The following is a 19,061-nucleotide window of genomic DNA, read 5'->3' as shown; positions in this document are numbered from 1 at the left end:
TGTGCCGAATTCCAAACTCGACACATTGCGGTTTGCCGAGATTTGTTCAATTTGCTGCCTAATTGCTTCTTTCCTACATTTTTTACATATATCGCATCAAAATGGACACTCAAGTATTAAATTACTTAATGAAAAAAAAGCTTGCCCGGCTTGGGTATCGAATCCCGATCTTCGTTGTGAGAATTGAACACGATACAACAAGACCACGCCTAGATGTTTTTCTTACTCAAACTGATACTTGAGGTAGTGAGATTATTTTGTAGCATACATGCAGGGGCACCCGCCCAATCAGACAGCCAGCCAGCCAGCCAGGAGGAAAGCACCTCAATTCACTTTTGCTGACTTAGTTAATACCGTTTTGAGCACTTTTGCGCCCTTTATGTGACTAAAGTTCCCTACAACGTACATATAAACACTTGTGCAACTTTCAAGTTCATTGATGAGTACATAAAGTTCACTCAAGGGAATTGGGCAGTCGATTCTCTTTGTCAGCCAATATGTAACTTTCAAAGCCTTCATTCAGGTAAAAATATGACTTTTGGTTGCTTGGGTATTTATCATAATATCTAGAGTTAAATGGAATTGAAACTCGCTTATCCTTCTAGTCAATTATTTGGAATGATAAGAAATTTTAAAATTCAATCAAAACTCTTCACTACTTTTCATATATTAACTAAACGACTCCATAGAAGATTCTTGAACACTTATTAAAGATGAGAGAGTTATTTTAAAGTAACAAACAAAATTTAAAAATATTTTTATCGATTTAAGCCAAAAAATAACTACATCAAAAATAAGGTTCAAAGCGTTGAAAGTTCAATTCTGGAAAATGTGGGACGGGAAAGCAAATGGGTTTCAGAAAATTGGGTTGCATTTGGTTCCGGTATCAAATAGGCCTCAGCTTTTGCCCTGTCAATCCTAGCTTTCAGATCCGGACTCGAGGAAGAAGTTTTGCGGTTCATAACAATAACAATGATGATTTATTGATGAGATATAACCCTATTTTGCCGTTTAAACTTGACATTATTCAATAGATCATAAGTTTGCGTTCCAATTCTTAAATAATGTACATATGCATACAAATAAGAAGCGTTTGGCAGAGAACTACACGCATTATTTCTCTCCTTGTTCCAGTATCTTTGATAGAACAGCTACTTGTTTGGCGTTGCCGTAGTAGTCTGCAATTGTAGAATGTAATATTTAGGTATTTTGTTGAAAAGAAAAATGAAGGACTCAAGTCCTTTATTTTTCAGGATGCTTGTTTTGGCTATGTTGGTAATAGAAGAAAAAGAATCCAATAATTTTTATTCCATTTGGCGAGATACTATAAAAATTTGATAAACTTGAAATTACAAATAAATTGCAAAAATGGAAAAAAAAGTTAAGCACATAAAAAATCAGATTTAAATTTTACAGCTGCATCGTTGGAAAAGAGTTGATATTAAAAGAAGAAAAAACAAAAAAGGAAAAAAATGTAGAAGAATGGGAGATAGAGTAATGCAGTAAGAGGCCAAAACAAAAAATAACGGAAAAAGAGAGAGAAAAAAATAATTAGAAATGTTTGAAAAGTGAAAAATTTCTAAGTTTTAAATTGAAAAAAATTGAAAAAAATTGAAAAAAAAACTTACAAATTTAGTGTGATAAATGGAGAGTAAAAATAGTTCAAAAATGAAATTTATGAATTGCAACATTCAGTTTTATTGCTGTTTATTTTTAATTCATAACCAAAACACAAAATTAAATAAGTTCATAAAGAAATCAAACTGAAAATTTATTTTCAAATTGAATCCTTATTTTGAGTTTGGTTTTCAAAACCATAGTTTGCATTCTGAATAGCTTTAACATTTTGATCAATTCATTTACATTATAAATTTTTACATTATATACATTTACATTTTACATTATATACATTTATTTACATTATAAAATTTTTCCTATAAAATTTTTGCTTGAACAATGCATACATAAGGAATAGTTTAAAATAAAAGTATTATATTATTATTTAGGTTTGAGTTATTTTCATTCAAAGTGAGGAATTTATTCTTATTTTCGAAAACAAGTTCTAGAAGTTGGCAATTTGCCAAGGAGTTTAAAAAAATAGAGCTTTGAAGATTAATTTCAAAAAAAACTTTTTATATTTTCTTAAACTAGAAAGTGGTAAGCTAATTCTTTTTAAGCATGACCATTTGAGGCATTGGTAAAAAATTATCAATTATTTAGAAATAAAAGTAAGAAATCAAGTTTGCGGTTCAAATCATATTTTTTTTCTTCTCGAATAAAATTAAAGATTTTAGTTTGAACTTTTTTAAGAAGAATCTGCAATATAAATAATGTTGAACAAAAAACCTATAAAATATTTTCTCAGTTGAATTTGAACTTGAAAATAAAATACAAGTTCTTTGACATAATTCAATTACCATTGATAATTTATTTGATGATGATAATCCTGTGAAATAAAATAAATCCTAAAATTGTATTTAAAATTTGTGATTTCCTTTGGTTTGTATTTCAAATTGACTCTGATTTAAAATAAAATTTTTATATTGAGTCCAGAATCAAAATTTTGAAACTGCGATCACCTGTATTTTGAATCCTTAATGAAATGCTCACATTAATATTTTAATTTTGATTTTAAAACTTAACTTCAAGTTGAATCTGAGTTTATAATTTTGATTACGAATCTGAGTACTGCCTTTTAAACATGTGTTCGAAATCTAGATTGCGAATTTAAAAACGGTTTTTGTAATTTAAGCTCTAGATAATAATTCTCACCAATTATGAGCCAAAAAGCTAAACTTTGATCAGAATTTTCCACCAGAAATCTTTTTTTTGAATTCTGAATTTTTGACTTAAAATGTGAATTCTTCCTTCAGTTATTTATTCGAAATTGAACTTATAAATCTGAAAGAAAATTGCGAATGATGAAACTATTTAAGTTTTTTCAATTCTGGATCAACATTATGAAACTTTCTTTAGTTCCAATTCCGCATAAGAAATAAAGTAAAAATTTCAAATCTGAAAAATGGTTTGTAATTTTAAATACTTTCTCTTAATATTCCAAAATGATGATTCAAATCAGGATTTTTGCGCAATGATGATCCAAACTAAAGCTCAGTAACAATACACTGGATACAGAATCCGAACTCTCATCACAGACATTGAGTTTTAATTTAAATTATAGTTCCGCTAGTATCCGGGCCGTGGTAATCCGGGATATTTTAGCAAATATCCGCCAATATAAATTTTTTTAATAAAAAATCATGAAGAAAAACACTTAACTTTTGTTTATCGAAAAACATCAGTCAATTTCAAATCCCATATTGAGCTTTCAAAAAACGTTCAGAAAATTTTGTTAAAATTTACTCGAAAACTTAAGACGCAAAATACACCATTTTCGTAACTCAATTTAAATTTATGTTATATTTTGCGAATCAAGTGTAAAAATTCTGGCGAAATCTGAGTGATTTGGCAAGTTTAGTCTTATCCCATTTGAATAGGATATTCGGTATCAAATTTCTATCAACAAGTTAAAGTTTTTAGAAAAACTGAAGCAGAACCATTGGCCTGGGATAAGATTTTTAGGTTTTGTCATTATTTATCAAAAAATATTGTTACTCTTGTATAATTTTAGTCGATCATCAAACTTTTATTGAGAATTCGTTATTTTGAGAATAGAGAAGAACATTTTGCTTGGCATTTTTGGCCCCTCATGGGGGGGGGGGGGGGGGTGGGTAAACCCTCAAAACCGCCCCGTTCTAACGGCCATGCTGTTCAGTTTAGGTACCTCCACTTTATGTTTTGAGAACAGAAGTGTCAAAAATTACCCTCATGACAAATTTGCACTACCTCCGATGAACGGATATCACTCTATAATTTGTGTAGTCGATCATGTTTGTAGATCTGATCTTGGAAGCAGAGTTAACATCTGTAAACATTTAATTAAGTTATGAGGAATGTTTCGAAGATCCGCTTCAAATCTACGGAAAAATGATCGGTTCCTCCAGGCTTAGAGTTACGGGTCATCTGCTTCATTAGAACTCTAGAACGAAATCCTATTTTTAGACTTTAATGTTTATAAGAAACGAATAAGTTTACTACAAATGGTTTTGTTTTGAGATTTTTATCCATAGTCCTTTATTTGCAAACTGTTTTTTTTATCAACAGATATCCAAATGCCTTAAAAAACCAAGAACGTGTGTTAACTGTTTACTGCTATCGAAAATAATATTTTATGTGAGTTTTCAGTGCTTATTTTCAACATTTTGTAAAATGTTAATGAATAATGAAAAAGCAATTAGGAAAATATTTAATTGAGAGTCCTTACTTCCTATCGCTTACTATTATTTGGCGATTATTTGAACAAAAAGTTAGTTTTTCCATGATTGAAGACCTTTCGTAGTTGGTCGGTAGCATTGAATTTAGGAGGTGATTTTAACGGTTACTTTTAAATGAACTATTTAGTCCTGTGAAACAATTTATTTGATTTTTTTAATGTACAGCAAATGCTAGAATGGACGACAAGAAAAAAATGCACATTAATGGCTTGCTCAACTTTGTAGAAAAATGATCTTTCCATTAAAAATCTGTCGAAATCTAGCTCCTATCCCTAATAATAACATTTTTACTACAAAAACAAATGAAACTTTGCCATCATTCAATTCTCAAGGCCTTCTCACTATTTCCTCTTTTTCCATCAAACTTTACCATTTGATAGAGTTTCTAGACTTTTGCACTAAACTGGCTTACTCAGTCTCTATTTATTTAATATCAAAAATCTATCTCAATTTACAACAAAAACTACAACAAAACAACACATTTACAAAAGAAAAAATGTTGAGCTCTTACATAAATCAACCTATTTGCTTCTAAATGCTTCGATTTCATATTTGTTTGCGAGCCTTTGATAAAAGTAGATATTTCATGAAACATCTATTTTTTTTATAAGAAATTACATTTTTACTTACATTTGAAATTAACGAAAACAAACCAAGTTTTTCCCAAAGTGAAACTATACTCATAGGTTTTTAAACGTTGAACAAGTTTTTAAATATTTTAACTTCAGATAAATTCATTGATGGTTATGTGGAATAATTTCATCTGGATCAAAGTTACCTCGGTTTACGGTACTCAACCTTTATTTCCATTTCATTCAAAGCTGTTAAACTTGAATAAATTAATCCTCGGTATTTTGAGACACAAATGTAGGGGAGTGTGGGGTTACGCGGGCCACTCTTAATAACTCAGATGTTGTTGATTGAAATACGCATCATATGCTTCTTTTATTTATCAAGCTGCCATAACTTAACAAGCACCCGCTAATTGCATCGATGGGGAACTAAAAAATCATAAAATTTTCCCTGTATGTAAAGTTTCTTATGCCAAATTGAGAGTTATGAAAACTATTTTGTCCATCTTATATAAGGAATTCTGCCGAAACGATCGCGAGCCATGATTTCGAAACTATTCGATCATAAGCAATTCTCTTTTTAAATTAATCATCTGAAATTACTTTTGAATAATGAAATGAATTACCCTATTAAAGTTATAGGTCAACAAATAAAATTTTCATGTTATTTGGTCAATTTGAATTGGGTGGCCTACGATTTCCCACCATTTTTAAAAATCCAAAAAATATTGGCTTTTTTAAACAGTCAAGACTTGGGTTAAATAATTTATTAAAAATTCAAAAAAAGCCCTATGTAAATGAAATGTTAAAAATCATACCGTATATTTTTTTCATTTAATCTTTCATAAAAAAGAAATTATGTAGCATAAAAAAAATTGGCCCATGATTTCCCACTCTCCTATAAAATTAAAAAATGTTCAGAAAAATGTAACCGTCTCAAAAAAAATTGTTTAGAAAATTTCTTGCTTTTTAGTATCGGATTGAGTTTTTAAAGATTTTGATCAATGAAATTTTGGGAATCAAAATTTCAACAATACACTCGATTCATTATAGTAACTCCAATAAGGCCGGAACAAATTTCAAATCCTTCTTTTGTCACTCGGAGTTGGAAAATCGCGAGGGGGGGGAGGACAAGAAAAAATAATGCAAAAAACAAATAAACTGGAATAAATTGCACGAAAGTTTGTATGCAACCAAGTTGCAAAGAATATCATTGCACAAAACCTAAAAAAAACAAGTATTTTTTTATCGAAAAATTCAATAAAATCAAAAATACAAAAGGTGGATTAACTTCCATCTTCCAAAATTTGTTTTTTTCGTCTTGTAATCTTTTGGATTCTTGAATTTTTTTTCGATATTTACAATGAATACTTCAAACTTTATTTATTTCCCCCTTCGGGTTTTTAAAAATTTCGAAGAGGGGGTGACAAAAAAAGAAATTGGTATTTGTTCCAGCCTAACTTATCAACTTTCGGTTTAAATTATTATCTATTTTAACAATCTATATCAATTGGGCATGCTTTAATTCTCTTTTATACGCTGATTACATTGAAAGGCTTAACTTGAATATTGTTAACTAGTTTCAACTTACATTCGAATCATGATACGCATATTTTCTATTCGAAACTTAACTATTCCTGACAAATCAGTTGCTTTAAAATAACTAAATTAATCATGAAATCACAGTTTTGGGTCAACTCATAAACTTTGCATGTTAACTAATAATTTTGATCACATTTCAAATGATAACAACAATACAAAATCGTCTCATGAAATATCACAAACCACCAAGTTACTAAACAAGAGGGACGATGATCGCGAAAAGCCGTGTCCTCAGCCAGATGAACTTTTTACTAGATGCCAGCACCGAAAGATTCTGATCTTGGTTGCATTTTCATTCCGCGGGGGGCCGCGAAAGTTCAAATCCACTTAGCTAATTCGATTCGATTCGATCTTGGGTAGGTCGACATTGGGTAGGTTTGCAATCGAGGGTAAATACTTATGTACTAGGAGTAAAATGTGATGACATTCTTGGCTACTTACTTCCTCAATTTTGAAGGTGGTCGTCGACTTTCGGGTGAAGGTGTGAGTTTCCTCGATCTCTTCCTCGTAATCAGCCATGGTGATGGTCGTTTTTATCTGCTGCTACTTAGTAGTGGCTAATCCTGAAACTGCGCTGGATCAATTTCTTCCCTTTTTTTCGTGATTTTTTTTTTCACTATTTTTGGGAAAATTTCTGGGGGGAAATCTATCACTTTGCGGTATCACTGGCTGCTTATCACTTCACACTTGCTTTTAGATTTTCTTCTCCGTCACACTTGGGAGCGCTGCCTGTTTTCCTTTTGAGAAACACTCACTGAATTTTCACACTTTGCACTCTGCGTAAGAAAAGGAAAATTTTAAAAGCTAATTAAACTTTGGCACATTAATTCCGAATTATATAAATAATTTTCTTTTTTTAATTTTCGATGAACTTTCCAACGCATTTATTTTCTCCGCCGCATTATTTCCATCCAAGAAAAAGCGGCATCCCTTCAACGAGATTTCAATTTTCAAAACAGTAGCTACGTTTTATTGACCACCTGTCCACCTTTCGGATTCGAAACTTTCTTGTTTTTCTTCTTGGAGGGAAAATTCACTTTTCCTCACCGAACGGAGGGACCCAACTTCTGGTTTCTTTCTTCGTCACGACGACGTCTTCTTCTGCGGTCGTCTCGATGTAGATTTTCACACGCAAAGAAGAAGCAAGGGAATCAGCACCAGAACACAGAACCAAGATTTACTGTCAACCCAGGGGAAAAGAGATCGTACGTACGGTTTCGCACTCGCTTTTCCTACTAAATGTCGAGAGCCGTGATTCTGGCGTTTCTTCACCGAAAGAGCAGCAATGGTTTGGTTGAATGGCCAGAAGGGAAATGGACCATGAATTATCACAAATGGCGACTGGGACTGTACACACTCTCGGGGTAATGATCACAAAAACGTCGTAAGAAAAAACACACGATAATGGCAACTTTAACAACAACAAAAACAACCAAAATAACTTCGTTAGCTGCAGTTAAACGAATCAGAAAAATAAACAAACCTAAATTTTCAAACTCAAAAATCCATTAACAGATACAACTTTTTGTAATTTGAAAAAAAATCAAAATTAAGGGATGTTAGTAATCATCTTTCAAGTGAGTTTAAATACTAACAAAGTTGATATTTTTGACCAATATAAACACTCATAACTTTTTTGTCACACAAGATTTTTCATGGCCTTCTACATAAGTCTACAAATATTTCTTTAAATTTTGGGAAAACGCTCAATTTAGAAGTAATTCCTACCAGACAAAATTTAGACGTGAGGAGATATCCATGTTGCAAATAATCTTCGAAAATTACTTGAATTTGATGAAGATATTATCATTGTTTATTACTACAAACATTTGAATAAATTTAACATCAACCTACAATGTACAAAAATCCCTACAAAATTGATTACAAAATGAAAAAATGAAATAAAAAAGAATCAAATCTAGAGTTTAAAAAAAATTGTAAATTTTGTCAAAATTTTAAAACAACATGGAGTTTCAACTGAATCAATTTAAGGTCATTTTCGTATTTCTCAAACTCTGAAGTCCAAAAAGCTTTGTTTTTGTTCAAACGTAATCCATGAATTTTTGCAGAATTTGAAGTACTTTTTCTTTTTAAACACCTAGATCGTTTCTACGTTTACTTCAATTTTGAGACGTTAAGAAAGAAAAAGTTACTCTAAGTGGGTTGAAAGAGCGCCTCAAGGCATCTGACACTGTCATATTAGACTGAGTTGATCTGGGAACATTTTTGAATTTCTCAAACCCTGGGGCGTAAAAAGCTTTGTTTTGGTTTAAAAATAATCCATGATTTTTTGCAGAATTTTGAATAAACTCTTACATGAGAAAATTTGAAGGATGGAAGGATTTGAATAATTAAGTAGGAAGACTTATTGTAATGTAAATAAAAAAATTCAAAGTTTTGTGCGAATCGTACCACCTTCCTGAGAAAAGGAGCCCTCCTCATTCTAAATAGTTTTGCTTTTTTTCTCAAAACAAAAAATTGCTATTGCGAATATATCAGAAACCGCAGCAGCTTCAAATTAGGCAAGACCTTTGTTTTAAAGATTAATTTATTAGAAAAAATGAGAGAATTTTAAGTTAATCGTATTTCATGTTTAAAAAAAAAACAAAAATATAGGGTCTGGCAACACTGTACTCTATATTAAACAATTGCATTCTATTGACACTGACTAAATCTTCAAAAAAAAGGGGTTACCTCATCTGTAGCTTTCGCGGATTCTGAGATATACTGATAGAAAACTACTGTTTTTTGAAAAAAAAAAAGTTAAAGAGGTTGTATATGAGACACGACCGTAATGTTAACGTAGAATTACGACAGCTTATCTTGTGCCAATGTATTTTTCGTAATAAATTTAAATTTTTTTGGGTAAAGTTGATCAATTTCAAACAAGTGGTTGGCCGTTTAAAACATTATTCAGCACTTTTCAGTTGCATAACTAAAGGCGAAATAAATATAAGCATGTAGAATAATGTACATATAAGTGGTGTCAAGAAGACCCATGGCTTAGAAATTGAAGTTTTGTTACTAAGCAAATTATATGCAAGCTCAGTATCAAACGCCTGCGAGAAAGCTTCTAATGATAGTGCTGACATTTAATAAATCAAGTGTACTTAAATAAGGAATTTTGAAACTGTTTTTTTTTCTTTTATTCAACGTTTGGATTAAAAAAAAAAACGCTGCATAAAAAAGACAATAATTGAAGCAATACTTTTTTATACAACACAGTTTTTCATTCAAATTTCAATAAAAAATCTACTAAATCAACAACTGATCCCTTTCATCCATACGCTTAACTCTAAACAATAGATGACGCACATAAAATGTGCGTAAATTTATATCAAGTATGTACATTTATTGTCTAATATGCAATTCTCGTTTGGTGAATTATTTAGAGTCAGTACAATGGTCGTGCTAAAAACGACGTTTTTTAAACATTGATACCATAAGTCAAACTTGTGACAGCAAAGTGTTTTTTATTTTTTTATTTTACACAAAATAACTATCAATATGTTTTGATAGGCACAGAAGAACGCAAAATGCTCTCTTGCATGCAAACTATCCGTAGCAAAGAAACGCATAGTATTAAACGCCTATGAATAGGCAAAGATTTCTTCAACATTAAAATCAAACGCTTGCAAGCTAGCTAGTACCTATCAGTGCCGTAATTTTGAGCTTTCTCACCGCTGCCTTTGATAGAAACGCTTGACTCAGTGCAAAAGAAGAGAAAAATCTCTCTGAGAGTTCTGCCTCATGCGTCTCTTCTGAATCAGTATCAATTCGGTATCGATTTTTGTAAAGGGCGATAGTGCCAATATCGCTGTTCGAGAAAATTGCGTTTAAAATTTTACAGCTCCATAAGTTTCCAAGGAAAATCTTACTTATGAACTCAGCTGATTACTCGATTTATTTACATTTGACTCATAAGCTCTTTTGAAAAATTGATACCAGAATTTATCATTCCCTCTAATACTGTATTTGTTTATGCCGAGTGTTGCACTAGTGTTGCACTGGTGCACCACTAGGTGCTGTCAAACTGTTTGTTTATTCGGACGGTGTTGCACTGGTTTTGACCTGGTGTTGCACTGCTATCGGGCGGTGTTGCCCCGAAAATTTTGTCAGTGTTGCGAGAGAGCGTGTGAGTGAGCGAGGTAGCAATACACTGGCGACGATTTGTGTTTGTTTTTATCGGGTACGGTGGAACACTCCACGAGTGGAGAAAACAAATACAGTATAAGTCAATTCTTTTTCCGTCCAGCAATCACTAGCGTAAAACGACGTTTCAAGGTGGGATTATTGATAATTCCAGATATTAGATGATTATCAACTCAACAAACGGCCCTTTTCAGGGCCAAAATATCTTTGAAAGAGTCTTGTCTTTTCAATGCAAGTTGGTCGCTTGGGTGGTGGGTGGTAGGTGTCGTGGCGTGGGTGGTAGGTGTCGTGGGTGGTAGGTGGCGAGGATGGTAGGTGGCGAGAGTGGTAGGTGGCGAGGATGCTAGGTGGTGTGTGGCATGGGTGGTAGGTGGTGGGTGGCATGGGTGGTAGGTGGTGGGTGGTAGGTGGTGTGTGGCATGGGTGGTAGGTGCTGTGTGGTTTAGGTGTGGTGTGGGTGGTAGGTGACGAGTGTGGTGTGTGGCGTGGGTGATGTGTAGCGTGGGTGTAGGTGGCGGGGAAGGCGAGTGGCGAGTGTGGTGTGTGGCGTGGGTGTAGGTGGCGGGGAAGGCGAGTGGCGTGGGTGGAATATAGAGATGGTGTGTGGCGAGGATGGTGGGTGGCAGGTGGTGTGTGGCGGGGTGTACATAGTGTGTGGCATGTGGCGTGGATTATAGGTGGTAGGAGGTGGGTGGTAGGAGATGTGTGGTAAGAGATGTGTGGCGTGGGTGGTGTTGGTGGCGTGAGTATGTGAGGCTGCTGTGTGTTATGTGGATTGGTTTGTTGCCAGTGGCAACAATTGGCAACTTGCCACTGTTTGAACAGCAAAACGATATCTGCATAGGATTACCGCTGGTGGGGTCCGTACGCAGATCGAAATGCTCAACAGGCAAACTGAGAATGAAACCGGTCGGCCGGAGACCCCTTACTTTTATACCTTTCGAAGGAAGGGAAAAATAAAACATACCAAGGGGCGGGGCGTCCGTGTTTTTTTGTCATTTTCGACCGGCCAATCAACGATGAGCAGGCTTGAAATGTCTTTTAAGAAAGATGTCCTTGAGTTGGAAAGTTTTCGTGACGCGAGATCCGATCGCAACTTTCAATTTGCCCCCCTATAGTGTTGCCGTAAGACGTAATTCTACGTCAAAAGTCATATTTCTTAAGAATATGGGGCTCTTATTTTGAGTGGGATGGTCCGATTCACCCAAAACTTTGAATTTTTCTTTATTTACATTTAAATAATTCATCATACCGGTTGAGGACCTTATCCGAGAGGATCGCCGCATTTTCTTGGTCACTTGGTATGGGATGACCAGAGCCATCGAGTGGCACGGGGGAAATTTTTTTCAGGAGCCCCCATGAATACTTTTTTTTTTCATAATTCATCCCAGAGATTACAGAACATTTAAAAACCCTTTGTAAAAAAAAATTAGCAAATTACCATTATGTGTGCATAGAAAGTACTTTCTGATATCGCTAAACAAAAATTTTTTACACAACGTTGCAAAATGAACAAAAAGTCGTAATTGAAAACTTATAATTAATTAATAACTGTTGAATGCAAAATTCAATTCGCTATTTATTCAATTACTCTATCAAATTTAAATTCAAAGATAGATCTTTGATCGATTGGTTTATGCTTTTTTGAAAGCAGAAAAAACAGTTTTCTCATGATAACTTTGCAATTTCAAAATTCGCAATTCGTTTCAAATGTAAATTCCAGTTATATTTCATGAAAAAAAAGGAATCATATAATGTGTTTAAATTTAAATATTTCATTTAGGAATAAGATTCTCATCAAATCGAGTAGTAAAACATACAGTTAGAATGGGGATTAAAATTAAAATTTCAAAACACCATATTAATAATAATTGAAAAAAAAATCAGACTAGGAATCCAAGCAAATAACTATAAGACATTAAGCATAGATTTCTAGTTCTCGAAATTCAGAAAAAACCATAACGGAAAAAACATCAAAAGACTTTCAAATTTCAATTATTGTATCTCTATTGCAAAAATTTGAAGAAGATTGAATAAAAAAATAATATTCATGATTTAAGAATCACTTTACGAAATACTCAATTCAATTATGATTGAAAATAATAAGAGAATGGTCAATTATAAAATCATATGTTAAATTCTGGATATTTACTTCAGTAGAATATAATTTCAAAATAGAAGCAACTCAGAGTTTAAAACTTCGGTTGAATCATTTGGTAAAGTTGTGATTCGAATTGCAAATCTGAAAGCTTTATGTATTGGAATAAAGAATAAATATAAAAACTTTACTGCCAATTTGTCCAATTAAAAAAAATCATTTTTTCAGTTATAGAGTTTTGTATGTATAAATCGCAAATTTCAATTATGATTGAAAAGCTTACAATAATTTTGTATTTCTGATACTCCAACTTATACTTATGAACTGAGCATTACAGATTGTAAGATTTATTGATTTTCTATCAAGCAATGCTTGAAAAAACCAAAAGGTTCAAATTATTTTCAATGTTTTTACTTCATTTCCATCACATTTTATTTTTCTATTATCAATAATACTCGGCATTAACCCGCATAAATAATTTATTTTTGGATGTCTTTTAGTTAAGCTTCTATTGCGTGGACTATGGATATTGGAAAAAAAAATTTAAACGAAAACAACTTTATTGACCTCTAACTAAACAATTTATGCCAAAAAAATTGTCTTTGATAATTTTTTTTTCAAAAAGTTTTAGAAAAAGCTCAAAATATCATTATTTTTTTACGGTTAATAAATTCCAGTTGAATTTTTGATACATTAGAGATGTTTGGATTTTTTTACAGTCTGGATTAAGCTACAATTTGTGATAAAAAAAAATTTGTGAACGTATGTAAATGGGTTCGTATACAGAAGAGGATTATTTTAAGTTAACTTGAATCCATCCAATAATTGCATATTTATAAAGTTCTTCAAACGTAATGGAAACTTTTAAAGCTAATGCGATAGACCTTTTCATTGTGAAAGACGTTTGAGCATTATAAAAATAAGATATGTTTTTTTATTGTACCTATTCTGTACTGCAAATATTCTCACATAAATGATTTTTTCTGTTATTTATTCGAATTTTATTAAATAAAAAAAATACGCATTTAAATGTGGTGAAGATATTTTACAATAAAAACATAATGTTTGATTTGCTGTGAACTTCTAAAATATATTCTTAATTTAATTATAAAGAGAACGTGAAGATTTTTTGTGAAATAAAAATTCCAGAATCCTAAGATTTATTCGGATATCACCGAATTTCCAAAATAAAAAGGACTTGTAAAGTCGACTACGGTTTGGTTCGATTTTCGGAATTAGAAAAAAGTCCTTATTTTGTTGGATTAATTCAATACCAAATCGAGTTGCAGTCTTCGGGTGAAAGATTTTTCTCAACTCAGGCTTTAAGAAAATTAACCATTAAAAACAATCGGCTAGTGATGAAAAATGTTATTGATGAAGAACCAGTATTTTTTGTTCCTCCCGGGCAGAATACCTTAAAATATTATTCACGTTTGAGACTCAAGCAACCCCTTCCTATGGTCAGATCTTTCTGAAATTTGGCATGTGACCTTCTGGTAACCTTATAAATAATTTTGACTTGGAGCGAGTGAGATTTATCATGTTTCATTCTTCCTATACTATGATAAGTGTACTGCGGTTCGTTAAATTATCAAAAACTCCAAAAATTTAAGTTATGGTAAAGTAGCCATAACTTCTTCAATTTTCAACCGATTTTGATAAATAACCACTTGAAATTTTTGTTTTAGATTGACATTCGAGCGCAAAAGAAAATCAGATTTTTTGAATGCTACTATTGAGTTTAAAACTTTCGTTGAAACAAAATTTTCTCTAAAAAATGCGTTTTTTATAAATTTTTTTCTTATAAAGTCACTAATATCAACAATACTGTTGGTCAAACGCAAAAACAGAGTTCAGATGATCGATAGAAAATTTATTTCACTTCAAACTGCAAAAGAGGCATTTCAAATTACTGTTGTGCCGTTCGAGATATTTTAATATAAGTACTAGAACTTTTTTAATTTTTCCGAAATTTCATATTTGGAACATAACTCAAAAACGGTTCAACTGAGATTTTTTTGAATTTCATTTTCGGATTCAGCGCCCGATTTCACATTAGAAATGTCCTTCAGTTTACTGAGTTCAAAAATGCTGTAAACTAGTGTTATGTTAAACATTGAATGCTTACACTGACAAAGTACATGTTGGGAAATTCGTTTACTTGAATGATAAATAAGGAACTGATAAAAACATGAAATTCAAGTTTTTCTGTAGTTTTTGAAAGCACAAATAAAATACTAATTTAGTTGAAATTTCGTATCAAAATTTTAAAGTTATATTGAAAATGATGTTCATTTAAAACAAAGGAAGTTTAAAATAATTAAAATAGGCAAAACGTTGAAATAATAAAGCTTAAAGTTTAAAACTCTGAATATTTGGTCGCCATCAATTGAAATACAAAAAGATAAACAATGCAAACATAAAGATTTATAGCATTCCAAGAATATTATGTTTTCACAACAAAAAATTTTAATAAAAAAAAACGAAGACAAATTTATCTAAAAAATACTAAAAAAAATTACAAAATTACTAATTGGAAAATTGAAAAACTATAAAGTATTAATCGCTTAATTTGTTTGAAAATTTAAACAAAATATAAAAATATACAAAATTGATTTGTTTTACATTTTTTGAAGGAAATTTTTCCAATGAAAACGGCTTACCAATTAAAAATCTTATTTGTTATTTTTATTTGAAAACTTTAGGAAATAGCAATCTTGGTACTTATCTTTCAATGATTGATTGGAAAAACTTTGGTTTCAAATTATTTTTTTGTCAAATTTTGTCTATTACCTTTTGTTCTGGTGACATGAAGTTTATAAGTTTAACCAAAAATGGGATTTTAGTGAAATCAATCATTACTGATTACTGATGAACTTTTAACTGAATTACTTGTTCATCAGTAATTCAGTTTGTTAGTTCATCATAAATATTGATTGATTTCACTCAAATCCAAATGTTCAAACCTAAACCTACATAAATGAAAGATTGATTCTGAATTTGTTTATTACACTTCATTTAATCAAGGCATAATTTTTTATTGCTATTCTTTTTTCAAAATTTAGTTGTCTTAAAATCTTAATTTTTTTTAAGATATCGTTAGAAGTATTTTTGACCTTAATAAGAAAGTTAAAAAAAAAAATTAAATTCATTTATCAAATTTTATTATGCATGCAAAACGATTTGATTATTGTTTCAGAAATATTTTTAATTTAATGTGGTTTTATTGTTTCGTTTTGATTCATCAAAGATCTCGAAATTTAGAGTACCGAGAAAAGTAAACAAAAAGAAACCTTTTATTAATTTTTCAATCCAGTCAAAATTACATGCAGTCTTGGGGAAAGTTGATAATGGATTTCAATGGATAATGCATATACATTATTTTCAAATATTTTTCACAATTTCTACAGTTTACTTCAAAATTTCTCAAATAATTTAAACCTTTTTTTAAAAGATGCGTTTTTGGATTCAACGCAGCCAAAATAAGAACCTTAAACCATTGCAACTCGGAAAAAAGGGAATTTCGTGGCTTTATGCAATTTATCAAAGCCCTTTTGAATTTTGATGAGATGAATGAGTTTTGGATAAAAAATTGTTGGTTTCAAATTCTTAACTAGTCAAGTTACACTTCTTATTAAAAGCCCATTCTTAAGGTAGACTTTTTGAGTGTCAAGATTTACTTTTCAACTTAAAAGGTTTATTGAATTGCAATTTAACAGTTCGAATAAGTTTCAACCCGTGAACGTCATATAGTTTCGTAAATGGAAATGTCTTAGGCCTAGAGTAAGGTTGCCTTATTGCCTGGTTTCATCTGGGTTTGGTCAGATATTAAATACAAAATTTCTGAACAGTCCGGTTCAGCCCGGTTGCCCGGATTTCATTGAAAAAATGGTAGGATTATGCCCGGATTATTTCAAGTTATTTGCAAAATCAACACAAAAATATAGTGTTGTAAAATTTTGTAATTTTTGTCTCTCAAAAAAAGTTTTTAAGCAAGTTTTATAAAAATTATCTTGATTTTTGTTTAGTAATTCCTGGGTTTTGACAAAACTTGCCCAGATATTTCCCGTTTTTTAAGTCGACAATTTGGAATCAAATGCCCGGATTTTGCCAGGATTTTACATGAGATTGCCTGGTTTTGTCCAGCCCGGATACCTATTGAAAAAGTTCGGACAACCTTAGCCTAGAATGATATAAAACTGAATTCCACCGGAGGCAAGCCAAGTTTCTGACATATTTGTCAACACTTATCTTAAAACACATTTTATGATCAAGTAATTTACCGTTACTGCGGTTAACTCATTTCTTTAACTAAAATTTGCTTGGAAAAAATCTTCTGAATTGAGGTACACTCTTAATACTATTTCCTCATGAAAGCTTGATAAAATTTGAAAATTTTAACCGAACAAAATGCTTATAAATAACCGAATGAATATTTGATTATTTTGATACGTCGAAATGTTTTTATCGTTGAAGTAGATCATTCTATTAAAAACATTCTAAAATTTAAAACTTTTTTTGAACATAATGTTTGAATTGGCTTGATAAAATCAATATGTTATTCAGATATTTCAAAATCTAGGATTTTCAAACGTTTAACAACATTTTTAAGCCTTTCCAAAAATTTAAAATTAGAGATGGATGGTATTTGGGTGTTTTGCGTTTGTAAGCAAACATAGTTCGGATTTATAAAACGATTGAATTTGTTGTTATGGAATTTGCACTTAAGTTAATTTTAAAAAATTAATGTTGTTAGAATTTTGAAAATATTGGATAATTTTACTATCTTCTACATTTTTCACTTTTTATGTTCTCAATAAAAAATTACCAAGGTTTCGAAATACTTGCAATATTGTTATCAAAACATGTTTTTTCCAACCAAAACCCGAGAATCATTTTTGATTCAAACTTATTTTGAAAACTCGAGTCTTACATGAACGTCAATTTTCCAACCATTTGAGAAGGTCAATTCGAAACAGCTACTATTTAGGGGTTTGAAATTGATATTCAATCTCCCACCAAACGCAGAACGATCAAAACTTCTCTCACTAACCGGCAAATTCAACCAGCCACAAAACAGCCGGTTAGTAGTCTGATCATCCCACCAGCTACAAACAGCACCCAAATTGAATCTAATTCGAAAACCAATGAACCAAATCGTTCATAATTAATATCGTAAAATATTTTATTAATAAACTATCTTGTCTCTGGCTTCTCTCGTTGCCTCTTCACACCAGTAATTGAACGACGGTCCACAAAATTCATTGCCTTCGATTTTCGCCGTTTCATTCAGCAGTACCACAGTTTTCATCCGAGGAAAACTCTTGAAACTTGGTCTTTCCTTCCTTTTTTCCCTCTTTCTGTATTTTTGCCTTCATCTTTGACGTCGTTGTTGTTGTTGTTGTTGTCGTCGTTGTTTGTGTGTCGATTTTCCCGAGATGTTCTTTTGGGAGATACTACAAGATGTTTCGCCCTCCCGCAATCCCGAAAATGTTCCCATTCGGCTGCGTTCGGTACAAAACGGCTCTGACATAATTAGTTTATTTCTTGTTTGGTGCGACGAGAAGATGCGCCAGGGAGCAAAAAAATAAATTTGTAGGTATATTTTTTTCTCGCGCAAGCGCTATTCCATTTTTTTCTGACTTTTCCACAGCTTAGCCGAATTTTCCGCTTTACACTTTTATTCGTCGCGATCGGTGGTAGACTTAAGTCAAAAAGACACACAGATACTTTTCTTTCTTGGATTTTCCGATAAGGTGGATTTTTTCAAAATAGGATTATCACACGCACACACTTTTCAACAACCGGACTCCTACTGGAGATTTTGTCAACAATCGTTACATCGAATGTGGCTTATCGGAGACAAACCACACGATAGACTCACACGTTTCTACCGAAAATTTCTTACGATTTCGGACCACGATTCCCGTCAGAGACTCGCGAGATAGACAGAAACAGAGATAGCAGAGGCTAGAAGAAGAATTTTTCCCGCGCCGCTTTGAGCTGATGTGCACGACTTCTGTGACGAACCGATGAGTGACTGACTGAGCAGAGGCCGTCGTAATTTTGCGGACCCAAGCAGATGATGATGCGCGCCCCGTCGACAACGGAAGATCTATCTATCTACAGCAACGAATTGAAACAGTAACGTCCAACCAACAACATGCGGCAGATGGATGGATGGATGTTCTATAGAAGAATACACACCCAGAGGCAGAAAGAAACACAAGAGACTTTTTGGTGAAGATTCGCGTGTGTGACGAGACACACGAAAAGGCGATTTATTTTCCCACAAAAGCCCTC

At 32.1% G+C, this 19,061-nt stretch overlaps 1 protein-coding gene across 13 annotated transcripts in view; it reads right to left on the bottom strand.

The window, feature by feature from the left end:
- The window catches only part of LOC129740291 (tropomodulin), a 303,884-nt gene extending 285,061 nt beyond the window's left edge, over positions 1-18,823 (bottom strand). For 10 of the 13 annotated variants that reach the window (XM_055731907.1, XM_055731906.1, XM_055731910.1 and 7 more), the window contains exons 1-2: positions 18,643-18,803; positions 6,950-7,284 (exon numbers count right to left, since the gene is read on the bottom strand). In XM_055731907.1, coding sequence (XP_055587882.1) covers positions 6,950-7,027 — 78 coding nt within the window. In that variant the 5' untranslated portion in view covers positions 7,028-7,284; positions 18,643-18,803. Of the gene's footprint in view, positions 1-6,949; positions 7,285-18,552; positions 18,568-18,642 lie in introns of those variants that run through there. The other 3 variants (XM_055731902.1, XM_055731917.1, XM_055731905.1) reach the window with 3 other exon arrangements.
- Between the last annotated feature and the right edge of the window lie 238 nt (positions 18,824-19,061).

This window comes from Uranotaenia lowii, chromosome 1 (genome assembly GCF_029784155.1).
Source record: "Uranotaenia lowii strain MFRU-FL chromosome 1, ASM2978415v1, whole genome shotgun sequence".
In the NCBI taxonomy this organism is placed as follows: domain Eukaryota; kingdom Metazoa; phylum Arthropoda; class Insecta; order Diptera; family Culicidae; genus Uranotaenia; species Uranotaenia lowii.
Note: the sequence above shows the minus strand (reverse complement) of the source record. Positions and strands in the feature narration are given on the sequence as shown.